The 13,703-nt window shown below is 40.4% G+C and overlaps 1 protein-coding gene across 1 annotated transcript in view; it reads right to left on the bottom strand.

Annotated features, from left to right (window-relative positions):
• LOC124613708 overlaps nt 1-13,703 on the bottom strand; it is a gene marked incomplete at its 5' end in the record, with an annotated part of 546,162 nt that overhangs the window by 33,400 nt on the left and 499,059 nt on the right. The window contains one exon of the mRNA XM_047142427.1: nt 6,451-6,554. Coding sequence (XP_046998383.1) covers nt 6,472-6,554 — 83 coding nt within the window. The remainder of the gene's footprint in view (nt 1-6,450; nt 6,555-13,703) is intronic.

Raw genomic sequence — 13,703 nt, forward strand, 5'->3', positions numbered from 1 at the left:
AATATCTTCGACATATCTGTACCAATACATGACATGTTTTTCCAGTGGTTTAGTCTTGCTCATGAACATTTGTTCTAGCAAGGAGGACAACAGTGAGCCCTTGCCAGACCATCTACTTGCATATAACAGCTCCCTTGAAAGCAGAAATAATTTTGATTTAAGAAGCAGTCTACTGTATTAACTATGCTCAGCTACTATTATGGATTAATGTTGTATAAATACGATGATTGTAACACACTACCTATACACTGTTTCACAGCAATGCTTTAGTGACGAATCACGGTACACAATGTGGCGATCCGATGGCGGGGTGTGGGTATGGCAAATGGCCGGTGAACGTCATCTGCCAGCGCGTGTAGTGCCAACAGTAAAAGTCGAAGGCGGTTGTGTTATGGTGTGGTCGTGTTTTTCTTGGAGAGGGCTTGCACCCCGTGGTACTTTGCGTGGCACTATCACACCACAGGCCTACATTGATGTTTTAAGCATATTCTTGCTTCCCACTGTTAAAGAGCAATTCGGGGATGGTGATTGCTTCTTTCAACACCATGGAGCACCTGATCATAATGCACAGCTTGTGGCGGAGTGGTTAACGAGAATAACATCCCTGTAATGGACTGGCCTGCACAAAGTCCTGGCCTGAGTCCTATAGAACACCCTTGGGATGTTTTGGAACGCCGACTTTGTGCCAGACCTCACCGACCGACATCGATACCTCTCCTCAGTGAAGCACTCCGTGAAGAATAGGCTGCCAATCTCCAAGAAACCTTCCACCACCTCATTGATCGTATGCCAACGAGAATGGAAGCTATCGTCAAGGCTAAGGGTGGGCCAAAATCATACTGAATTCCAGCATTACGGGTGGAGGGCGCTGAGCACTTGTAAGTCATTTTGAGGCAGGTGTCCGGATACTTTTGATGACATAGTATATATATATGGCAACTGAGTGGTACATACCACATAAATTGATAAGAGATGGTACTGATACTCCATGGTATAGAAAACATGTAAGTGAAAATGTTCCTGAAGCAACGAAAAGAGTGTTCCAAACTTAAAACAACGCAAAATCTCCAGGGTTGGCAATTTTAACAGAAGCTCGAAGCTAAAAGCGGATTTCAATCCGAGATACTTTTCACAGTTTCGAAAATGTAACTGTGACTCAAAATCTGGCAGAGAATCTAAATAAGTTCTGGTTGTATCTGAAGTACACCTGCGGCAAGACATCATCAATTCTTCAGAGGGCTATAACAATGATGATTCTACGGATGACAATGGTTCTTAAGCGCCGGAAATAAATACTATTTTCCGTACTTCCTTCCACAAAGAAGACGAAGTAAATATTCCAGAATTCGAATCAAGATTAGCTGCTAGCATGAGTAACTTATTGGCAGATAAACTCGGTGTAGCGAAACAACTCGAGAAGCTTAATATAGGCAAGTCTTCCGGTCAAGACTATGTACTAGTTAGGTTCGTTTCAGAGTGTGCTGAAGTAACAGGTCGATATTTGTTGTCTGAATTGTGCAGCTGGATTGGTGGTTTCCTGTCAGGAAGGTCACAGTTCGTGGTAGCAGAACGTCATTGAGGAAAACGAAAGCGATTCTGGCTGTCCCTAGAGAAATATTATACCCCCTCTGGTGTTCCTAATCTACACATACGAGTTATGGGACAATTTGAGCAAACCTCTTAGCTTGTTTGCAGATGATGCTGCATTCACCGTCTAGTAAGATAACCAGAAAAACAAAACTCGTTCGAAGATATTTATACGGTGCGAAAAGAGGCAACTGACTCCAAATAATGAAAGTGTGTGGTCATCCAAGAGAGAAATAGGAAAGGAAAATGAATGAGTTAAATAGATCATACAAACCTAAAGGTTGTATATTCAGCTAGATTCCTAGGAAGCACAATTCAGAATAACTGACACTGGAATGATCAAGTAGATTATGCTATGGGGAAGCTGACCCAGAGACTGCATTTTATTGGCGGAAGACTTACAACATGCAATATTTGTACTAAACAGACTGCCTACACTATGCATGTCCGTCCCCTTCTGGAGTTTGGCTGCATGATGTGAGATTAGTATCAGACAGCACTGATAAATGACGTCTAAAACGTTCAAAAAAGGGCAGCTAGTTCCAAATAACATGAAATACAGGATGAAAGTGTCACGGATATGTCACGAGAGTTGGAAGGGCAATGGCTAAAAATGGCGTTTTTCGGTACGGGGGGATCTTCTCATTAAATGTCAATCAACAGCTACGTCCTCTGTCTGGTACCGAGCGCCAACGGTTTCGAATCCGCGCCAGGCGGCATGGAACTCGATGACCACTCGAGGTCTTTGCAGCTGTCATGGCGTACGCCATGGCTGCGCGCCCTCCTGGCCCCGAGTCTAACGTGAGGGCGCCACTGTGGGGCACGTGGTCCCAGAGGCCAATAACGACGTACCCTGTTGTGTATTTAGGTGGCTGCCTCTCACTCCGCAAGGACTGCCTCCGCCTCCTGAAACTCCTGTCCGGCCGGACGTGGGGTCTGCATCCTTCCACCATCCTTCACGCCTACAAATCCTTGATCCACCCCTTCCTCTGTTATGCCAGCGTCGCTTGGATTTCCGCCCCTCCCCAGTTCTATAAAGCCCTCCAAATCCTCGAACGCCTTGCCCTCCGCCTCGCCTTCCGCATCCGCCTTCCATCCCCCACGTGCATACTCTACGACCTTGTTCCCTTCCCCCACCTTCCGCACACTATATATTGTCCGCCACCTTGATCCCCCTCACCCCCTGGTCTCCCCCTTCCTCTCCACCCCCAACCTGTTGCCGCGCCTTTACCGTCGTGTTCCACCCTCTCTTCATCTCCACACCCTCCATCTCCTTTCCCAACACAACTTCCACCGTCTACCCCTCCCGGATGATGAGCTTCGCCCTTACATCTACCCTTCCTACCAACTCTAACCCCATCTTCCTGCCTCCTCCTCAGGGCTCCCTCTCCTCCCCCTCCCTCCCCCTGAGCGGCTTTCCCCTCCTACTCCCCCTCCATCTCTTGTGCCTCCTTTCAGTGTCTCTGCACTCCCTCCTGCCCTGTCTTCCCTCTTCCTCTCCCACCCCACGTGTCTCCTGCCTCTTTGTGAACCCACTGATGCCCCTCCTCTCTTCATCCTGCCGCTCCCCCTGCTGCCCCATGCTCTCCCCTCCTTTTCCATCCTCTCTGCCCTTTCCCTCGGCAGGTCCCGCCTGGCACCTTTATTCTTCGTCGTGTGTGCTCCAAGTGGGTTTCAAGTGTGTTGTCCCAGAGTGTTTTTACTACTGTGGCCGACTTTTAATGTGTGCATGTCCATTCAGTGTCTTCTCTGAGTTTTAAGACTCGCCAACTGTGTTTTTTTAACTTTCTGGTGACTTTTAGCTGTCCTCCATGAACGTCTCGTGTTAATCTATTTTTACCTCCATTTTCTCCCATTATTCTGTTTTAAGTTCCCCTTTCTTGCCTTATGTATGTAACATTTTATTCTTATTTTAAGTTGTTATGTCATTCGGCTGAAGAGTGGCGGATTGTGCCGCTGACAGCCCTCCCCTGCCCATATGGGGCAGGGGAATGAAATCACAATAAAGAAAAAAAAAAAATTCCGCAAGGCAGTCTGGTATTCGCGCTGAGTCGGTTGACATTTCGCTTACAGACATCGTGTTTACGTTGCGTGTGCTTGCTTCCCATTCATGAGTGGACGTTGTTTTGGTTTCTGTCTTGTGACCCCATTGCTTAATACTTTGTTGTTGATCTTGCTGTCTTGCTAGGTTGTCCGTCAATGTGCTTGTCCTTCATTTCCCGTTCGTCCATCTTGTTTGTTGGCGGGCCACTCCCCTTCGGTCCCGCCGCGTCTGCGTTAGCGGCAAACCCGCGACCGTTCCCGTCACTGTTACAAGACTCTGAATGCACAACTATGTTATTTACGCCACCCTCCATAGGCTGAGGTGATCATCGAAATAAAATAATAGAAATCAGAGCTCCGCACACTGCTCTGGAGTGGAACGGTTGAGCTACTGTGTGAAGTTGGTTCGATGAACCCTTTGCCAAGTACTTATGAGTGAGCTGCCGAATAGTCGTGTAGATGTAGATGCTGATATACATTAACTGTATGAAAAATGAAAGGTTGAAACACATTAATTATATTAGCGGCTGCATATTATGCGACATTAAGATGAGAAATCAGCTTTTATGTGCCTTGCATTTATGTTCCTAACACCAGCACAGAGGAACAGAAACGGACTGGGAGCAACAGGTAAAAAGGGCCAGAAAGTACACTGCATAATTTCACTAATACTCTGGAAAACAGAACGTGTAAGCAGTTGAAGCACTCAATGCTAATAAATAAAAACTTGAAATTGTCATATGTAAAATGAGTAAATACAGAAGCTTTCTTAGAGTAGCATCGTATGTCAATGAGTTCGTCGACCACGAAGAGGAAATATTCACCTGGCTGATAACGCTAAACACTTTAGTTACAAAAAAACGCGAGAGCTTCTGGCAAAGAGAGCAGAAGAAACAGTGAAACATAGTTAGAACCGGTGAGTAACTATAATACTCTACAGTTACTGAACGCAAAGAAACAAAACATGGGACTGCTAGTTTAGAGAGAGAAATCAACATTGTTGGATTATAAATACATGCTTATTGCGGAGAATGTGTACAAACAATTTCTGCAGTTGAATATTGACATCCAGTGAAAGTGAGCTTAACTACAAACCAACTAGCAAAGAGTACGTCGTCAGAAAGTAGCACCTTTGCAGTTCTGTAATTTGCGAGTAACATATTTAAGGGTATTGATTTTTCCGGAGACTTATAAGTCTCAACTTTATCTTAGATAAGGACTGAAGCTGAAACAATGAATTAAAAGCACCGGCTGTGGCACAAATTTTAATTCATTACTTCAGCTTCCGTCCTTTTCGAACGTTTAAAGGTATTTGTTATTCCCCTGTGTATCATACGGTGGTGTTTGTCTACTGTGATTTGACCGTGTGATGTAAATGGTTCTCCTTGAGATATTGCGGTATTGTAGCTCTGAAGTTCTGCAGCTCACTGACTGAAGTCTCAGTTCACATTTCAGTCTGGCAGCATTATCACCGAATGAGGGTTCTGTGAATCCACACGTTCAAACTACTGGTGCTCCACTTCATCGAAAAAAAGTCACTTTTTGGTGAGCAATCAGTGTACATTGCATTACTGGGCCCGTTTCTATTGTGGAATCTGTCACAGAAGATAAATACAGACTAGTCTTGCAAAATGAATTTCTACCGAATGCTCAGAAACAACTTGTTCATGCAGTCGTACAGGATAGAACACGTCCGTACCATCCTGCAGACGTCTTCCATGTCCTTAATTCGATATTCAAACATCGGATCGTCGATCTAGACACCTTAGTTTTCATTGGACTTCGTGTGGAATGGCTCTGTTATAATGCGTGTAATATTTCTGACGGAATTTTTAAAGGACAGAGTCTTCAAAAATGTTCCTGCAACACTCCAGGACACTAGTACTGAAAGTTCCAGAGAGGTTCCTCCAGCCTAAGATGATGTTGTTCACAAAGTGATTACGGAATTCATTTCAAGAATCTGTTGCAGAAATAAACAACTTTAAAAACCATATGTATTAAATTTTATGCTGTCTGCTACAACATAAATATGGAAACAAGAATGTATCATTCCATATTACGTTGTAGTACGCAAAAACTTTCTTTATGCCTTTTTTGCGCCACCCTGTAAATCCTTAGCTTCGCAATTTCCTATGGGAGGGGGACAGCTAAAATACATAAATTTTCCGCTCGGATTTCAATTTATAGAGAAATCTCTAGGAGTGCTTGTTAAGAAGGGTAATCGGTAAAATAATGAATATTAATCTCTTGGTGTTCATGAATATTAATCACTTTGTGTTCATATCATATTGTATCAAAATGTGTGTGAAATATTGAAATAAGAATAGTAGCAGCAGTAGCGTAATTGAACCTTTCATAATCAAGAAATGTGAGCTGAACTAACTTAACATTTACTCAGACAGAATCAACGAGGAACTTAAAACAGCAATGTGGGCACAAAAAAAAAAAAAAAAAATGACATAAGCTGTCTAAGGAGACTAATGACATCAATGGAATGTCGGATTGTGAACAACTGCAGGATATACACATTCCATAAAAAAATTATCTGCAGGAAATGGCAAAGGGGGAGAGACATAGAGGGTGAGAGACATTCCGACTTAGACATATAGTGCATACAAACGAGCAATGAGTGCAGTGACTCGCGGTGAGATACGAAAGAAAGCCTGTAAGCATTAGTTTTGGTAAAATTACCTGCGGCTGATGGTATCAATGTACAAATGATAACTTTGAAACATATTTTCAACAAGTTATGTTATTCTTATGTGAAGTGAAGATAAATAAATCTCTACAACTGCCGCTACCATTACAAGTAATACTGACCGCGGCGTATTAGGCCGTTCCTCAGCAGCAGGTCGCCGCAAGCAGCAGCAGCGCCATGGCGGAGCTTGGGAGAACTTGCCGCGGTCGCCAGGTCGCCGGGCCGCCTGTAACACAACACACGGCACGATGATTTATGATGCTTCACTACAGAGTGAGACAGACTGCAAAATTTGTGCGATATTATTACAATTACTATAATTTTTAGAGATCAGTTTCTTTCCTATCAGTCTCCACTTTAGAGTATGCTACTGAAATTTGCCAATAACCTCCACCGATACTATGGGGTTTTATTTTTTAATGCCGTAAAATGTAGAACCCCAATTTTTTTTCTTGTTTCGACGAGTCTTCTTCGTAAATTTATTTCATTGTCTGTTATTTCACTTCATTATATTCTATGATGATATGGTGAATAAACAAGAAATTAATTATATATTCGTTTTGTAAACAAACAGAGCCATTCCTTGCTGCGCTGTATTTTATTTCATCCAGACGAGTTTCGCGTTTTTTTATCTAAAAGGACCCTCTTCGGGATCTAGAATGACACAATTTTGTATTTATGTTAATAGTAGATTTTAATACAGTTCAGGTCCCATTTTGCACTAAATAAGCGATTACTTAGAGTTCTTTGCGTGTTTGGTTGCCGTCAGTGTTTTTCTCTCTTCTGGTCAGATGCTAGAGATCACACTACAGCTCTATATACGACACATAAGCATGTTTTTAAGTTCTGAACTCTTTTCTTCTAATTTTTCAGCTTATTTACCGTTATTATTATGGTGCAATATCAGTCTTCTGTCACTAATTATAGATATTTGATCGAAAACTGTGATTTCATGACGTAACTATAGTCAGTTAACTATATGTCTCACACTCTTTCGATTGTTTACGTACATATTGCCAATCTAAAGAAGTCTATGCTGAAAGTGACGCCTATTCGTTTCTATTATGTTTATCTCTGTGTTTGTTGGTGTGTGTACATGAGAGAGGGAGAGAGAGAGAGAGAGAGAGAGAGAGAGAGAGAGAGAGAGACAGACAGACAGAGAGAGAGCACGAGACAGAGTATACACACATATTCTTTTTACCTTTTGTGGAGTGAGGGTGTTGGTGGTTATTCAGTGTCAGTTGTAGAATGTTGAATATGAATGTAATAGCTGCCAGAGAATGTGGAGAGGTTTATTGACAAGTGAGTAGAAGGACATGGGTGGTATTATTATTGTTATTAAAATACTATTATGGTAATAATCACTCTATTATATCATCTATTAGTATAAACAATGCATTCTTTGCAATGTGGACTTGACTATTCAACAGGAATTTTATTGCAAGGTTATTAGGTACTTTTATTGTTGATTATAATTACTTTCATGTTTTCTTCTCTAATGGTCGGTTTGTGATTGTGTTCTCTGAGGTGTTCTGTAAATACACAGTGGCTTGTTCCTCACTTCCAGGCGCTCAGGTGTTCTTAGTATCTGAAATCAAATGTTCTGCCTGTTTGTCCTACGTATATTCCATCACAAGTGTTACACTGTAATTGGTAAACATCTACTTTGTGATATATTTCTTTGGTTTTTGTCAGTTTTGGGCTGTATTTTTTGATAGAATTCTCTGTTGTATATGCTATGTTTATTTCCTGTCTATTGAAAAAGTTGGTGATTTTATGTGTGAGTGTACCTTTGTATGTCACTGTACACCAACTTGAGTTTTTTCTTTCATTTTGCTGATTATTCTGTGTATTGTTATGGAACTGGGTATTTTTCACTGTGTTTGGTTCTGTTGTGATGTTGTCAATAGTTCTGTGCTTTCTGCTTTTTATTTTACTTTTAATTTTCTTGATTAGCTTTGAGACTGAGTTACTATTGTAACCTTTGCTTTGATCTATGTGCATTATTATGTCAAGTTGTTTCTGGTACGTTTCTTCGTTGAGTGGCACTGTGTTGAGTCTATGGAATGTGTTGAAATGCTGCTTGCTTTTGTGAGTGTGGGTGGTTCGAGCATTGGGAAATGATAAGATCAGTTGCTGTGGTTTTATGGTAAATTTGAAGCATATTCCTGATCTTATGCTATTTCATTGTTACATCTAGAAAGGTAATATGGTTGTTGTATTCCATGTATATTGTTAATTTTGCGTATTTATGTACATTATTGATATCAATATCTAATTTTTCAATTTTTGTTTGTAGTTCATCCTTTAACCCGTGTGGGGTTGCTAGTCCCCCATCGGGCGCCTCCCCGGGTGGCGGATTGGGGAATGCTCTCCTGATATGGGGGGTACCGGGGAAATAAAATACCCGGGGTGGACCAAAACTAGCACGGGTAGGGAAGACTCGTTAAGCCATGGTGAAGGCAAATCCCTAGGGGTAGAGTACCCCAAAATCAAGTTTCCTGATCCTCCAGGTTGGGGGTTGTGCAGAGGGCTACCAACCCACTCATGTAAAACAATGGCCGGTCAGGACACTCAAGGTATGCCTCGGAAACAGGACAGAATTTACTGGAAAAGAAATTGGCAAAGTTACAAGGATTTCTCTTTTGGCTCGTGGAATGTCAGAAGTCTATACCGCCCAGGAAGCGCACAAATACTAATAAACGAACTAGGAAAATACAAGGTACAACTGGTAGCGCTCCAAGAATTAAGATGGCAGGGAACGGGATCAATGAAAATAGGAGACGGGACAATAATGTATGGAGACTGCGGTCAGCGCCATGAATTTGGAACGGGCTTTTACATTCATAAAACAGCAATTGACACAATAAAGGAATTCAAATCAATTAATAACCGAATATCACACATTACAGTTCAGGCTCAGTGGTTTGATATTACATTTATAAATGTTCATGCACCCACAGAAGATAAGGAAGATGACGTAAAAGAAGAATTTTATAGTCAACTGGAACAGACATATAATTCAATAAGTAGACATTACGTAACAATAGTGTTAGGAGACTTTAATGCCAAAGTAGGAAAAGAAGAAATCTACAAACCAACCATTTGGAATTACAGCTTACATGATGAAAGTTCAGAGAATGGTGTGCGACTCATAAACTTTGCAATGGCAAATGGTCTCACATTAAGCAGCACAAAATTCCAACACAAACGCATTCATTTAGGGACATGGATATCACCAGATGGAAAAGTAGTGAACCAGATTGACCATGTCGCCATCCAAAGACGATTTCAAAACAGTATTAAAGACGTTAGAACTTTTAGGGGAGCAGATTGTGAGACAGATCATATGTTAATCATAGCTCAAATGAAAATAAAGCTAAAAAAGAAACAAAGTACAAATAGGGTTGAAATTAAAAGGTACGATGTAGAAAATCTGGCAGAAGAAAAAATAAAAGAAAACTTTAGGAAAGAAATGGAAGTTAACCTATCAGAATCTAGACTGACACATAGTGACCAGCAAGACGTGGAAAGTAGATGGAGACACCTCAGAAGCAGTATTCAAGATGTAGCTTCCAAAACTATAGGTAAAAAAAAACGAACTAACAAAATCTGGTTTAATATAAAGTGCCAAGAAAGAGTACTGGAGAGGCAAAATGCGAGGACGGCATGGTTACAAGACATGGACAATATTACACTAAAGGAGAGATACTATAAAATCCGCAAGGGAACACAACGAACTCTAAGACAAGAGAAGAGAAAACACTTCAACAACATGGTAAGAGAAGCGGAGGATGATTTCAAGCATCACAGAGCAAGGCAGATGTACCAGAATATAAAAAAGTCCCTGGGAAAATTCACTAAAAGGGAACAGTTTATAAAGGATCATAATGGGAAAATACTTACAAACAAGAATGACATACAAGAAACATGGAAGACATACTTTACACAGCTGCTCAACTGCAATGATCCACAATATTACTTTACATTTGAAGAACCAGATACAGTTGATATACAAGTCACCACACCATCAGTAAATGAAATAAGACAAACAATAAAGAAATTAAAGAACAACAAGGCCTGTGGGGAAGACCAGGTATATGCTGAGCATTTAAAAAATGGAGGACCACAATTGGGAATAGAACTACATTCCTTAATTGAAACAATTTGGGAGACAGAAAACATACCGGCCGATTGGAAAACTGCAATTGTATGCCCCATCTTTAAGAAGAATGATTCCCTTGTCTGTGATAACTACAGAGGAATTGCCCTACTCGATGTCACGTATAAAATTTTGTCGATGTGTATACTACACAGACTGATTCCCATAACCGAAGAACTGATTGGGGCTACCAATGTGGTTTCCGCACTAACAGATCCACTTTGGATCACTTATCCACATTGAGACAAATAAATGAGAAGGCATGGGAATTTAATGTAGATATCCATATTCTATTTATAGACTTCAAGAAGGCCTATGATAGCATACACCGACAGACACTCTTAAACACCATGAAAGAATTTGAAATACCATTAAAATTAATCAAATTAGTTAAAATGTGTTTGGAAGAAACCATACGCAAAGTTAAGACACCTGCAGGAGAGACTGAAAATTTTAAGGTGTACACTGGACTGAGACAAGGGGATGCCATCTCGCCTATTCTATTTAATATTATCTTAGAGAAGATTGATAGAGAATTCACCAAAACTAATCCACAAGGGATTCAACTGCAGGGACAGAACATTACTAGACTTGCTTATGCAGATGATGTAGCCTTAATAAGCACTTCAAAAGCTGAATTAATCAGGATGATGCAAAATTATTACAAAATAGCTGAGAAAGCTGGACTTCATATGAATGAAGAAAAGACAGAATATCTAGTCATAAGTAAAAAACTCCAAAAGAATACACCACTGACCGTAAATGGTCTCACTTTCAAGGCAGTTGACCACTTCAAGCACTTAGGGAGTCTTTTTAGCAGAGACAATAGAGCAGAAACAGAAATAGACGCCCGTCTAGCAGCAGCGAATAGAACTTTTTACAGCTGTATCAAAATTTTAAGGATGAGATCACTTAGTACTGAATTCAAAATCTGTTTTTATCAGCCAACTATTGTACCAGTAGCATTATATGGATGTGAAGCTATTATATTCAGGAAAAAAGATGAACTGTTGATATTTGAAAGAAAAATACTAAGAAAAATATTTCGACCAATCTTCGATGAAAATGTCATGGAGTGGAGGATAAGGAAAAATGAAGAACTACGGGAGCTGTACAAACATAGTTCCATTGTGGAAATGTTAAAGAAGAGAAGACTGAACTGGGCTGGTCATGTAGCAAGGATGCCGGAGAACAGACTACCCAAAATAGCATCCACTAAGAAATTAGAAGGAAAGAGAAGAAGAGGAAGACCTCGAATTAGGTGGATGGAGAATATCCGGGAAGATGCAGCTAGGATGGGCATCAACTCTGATTGGACAACAATTTCCCTGGATAGAAATAATTGGAAGAGGCTCGTAGAGCAGGTGTATGGTCGATAAGGCCTTAGCCACGTGTAAAGTAAAGTAAAAGTAAGTTCATCCTTTAAGCAGAGGATGTCATTCATACATCAAAATAAATGTAGTATTTTTTGATCTTTTGCGACTATTTTTGTCAAAATTATCTCTTCACTGTCATTTATAGAAATACTTGCTAAGGTTCCTGCCACTGGGGACTCCTTTGGGAATCCATCCTCTTGTGAATAAAATTCATTATTGCGCTGGAAGTAACTTTGTTCTATTGAGAACTTTGTTAATGTGTTTCATTAATCCTTTCTTCAGGAAGTTCACTGTATGTTTTCAAGTACATGTCTATGATTTCTATAGTTTCTGGCAGTGGGATGTTCGAATGCATGCTTTCTATATTAAAAGAGATAAGTATTGCAGTATCTGGGATTTTTATAACTTTTATTTCTTGAATCCGCTGTGTAGTGTTTTTAATGCTTCGGTCTTCTTGTACTATTAAGCCTTCAGGCATTAATTTTAACATGTATCGCACAAGCTTTTATGTGAGGGACTTTCTGAAATCCAGTATTGGACTTAAAGGTAGAATTGGTTTGTAGATCTTTGTCTTGAAGGGACAGGGCCAGTGGGATTAATTTATGTCAGCTTTCACTTTTGTGTTGTCCTGTGTGATATCTATATTTTTCAGAGGGTTTTTTACTTTTACCTGCAATCATTTTTGAATTAGATTTTGTCAGATTGTTATTTTGTGAGTCGCTAATCAAGAAAATCAAAAATAAAATAACAGCAAGAAGCATAGAATCATTGACAACATCACAACAGAACACATTGCAAAACACCCACTTTCATAACAAGTACACAGAATAATCAGCAAAATGTAAGAGAAAACTCAAGTTCGTACGCAGTGAAATAAAAAGGTACACTCACACACAAAATCACCAAATTTTTCGATAAACAGAAAATAAACATAGCATATACAACAGAGAATTATATCAAAAAATACAAACCAAAACTGACAGAAACCAAAGAAATATATCAGAAAGCAGATGTTTATCAATTACAGTGTAGCACATGTGGTGGCACATACGTAGGACAAATAGGCAGAACATTTGATATCAGATACTAAGAACACCTGAGCGCCTGGAAGTAAGGAACAAGCCAATGTGCATTTGCAGAACGCCTCAGAGAACACAATCACAAACCGACCACTAGAGAAGAAAACATGAAAGTAATTAGAATCAACATTGAAAGCACCTACTAACCTTGCAATAAAATTACCACACACAGAAAGCCCAAAACAGAAAAGAAATTCCTGTTGACTGATCAAATACACATTGGAAACAATACATTGTTTACACTAACAGACAAAATAATAGAATAACATTAGAACAGAGGATTTTTACCATAATAGTATTACAATTACAATAATAATACCCCCCATATCCTTTTTTACTTACTTGTCCATAAACCTCTCCACAAGAATTTAACCCAAAACTCAAACCAGCTGAGCACCGGAAGTTCCAACAATTCTCTGACAGCTATCAGACTGATATTCAACATTCTACAACTGTCACTGTATAACCACCAACCCCCATCCCTTCTCTCTCTCTCTCTCTCTCTCTCTCTCTCTCTCTCTCTCTCTCTCTCTCTCCTGGCCGGCCGCTCTGGCTGAGCGGTTCTAGGCGCTTCAGTCTGGATCCGGACCGACCGCTACGGTCGCAGGTTCGAACCCTGCCTTGGGCATGATGTTACAGGGGATTGATGACCTCAGATGCTAAGTCCCATAGTGCTCTCTCTCTCTCTCTCTCTCTCTCTCTCTCTCTCTCTCTCTCACACACACACACACACACACACACACACACACACACACACA

This window comes from Schistocerca americana, chromosome 4 (genome assembly GCF_021461395.2).
Source record: "Schistocerca americana isolate TAMUIC-IGC-003095 chromosome 4, iqSchAmer2.1, whole genome shotgun sequence".
In the NCBI taxonomy this organism is placed as follows: Eukaryota; Metazoa; Arthropoda; class Insecta; order Orthoptera; family Acrididae; genus Schistocerca; species Schistocerca americana.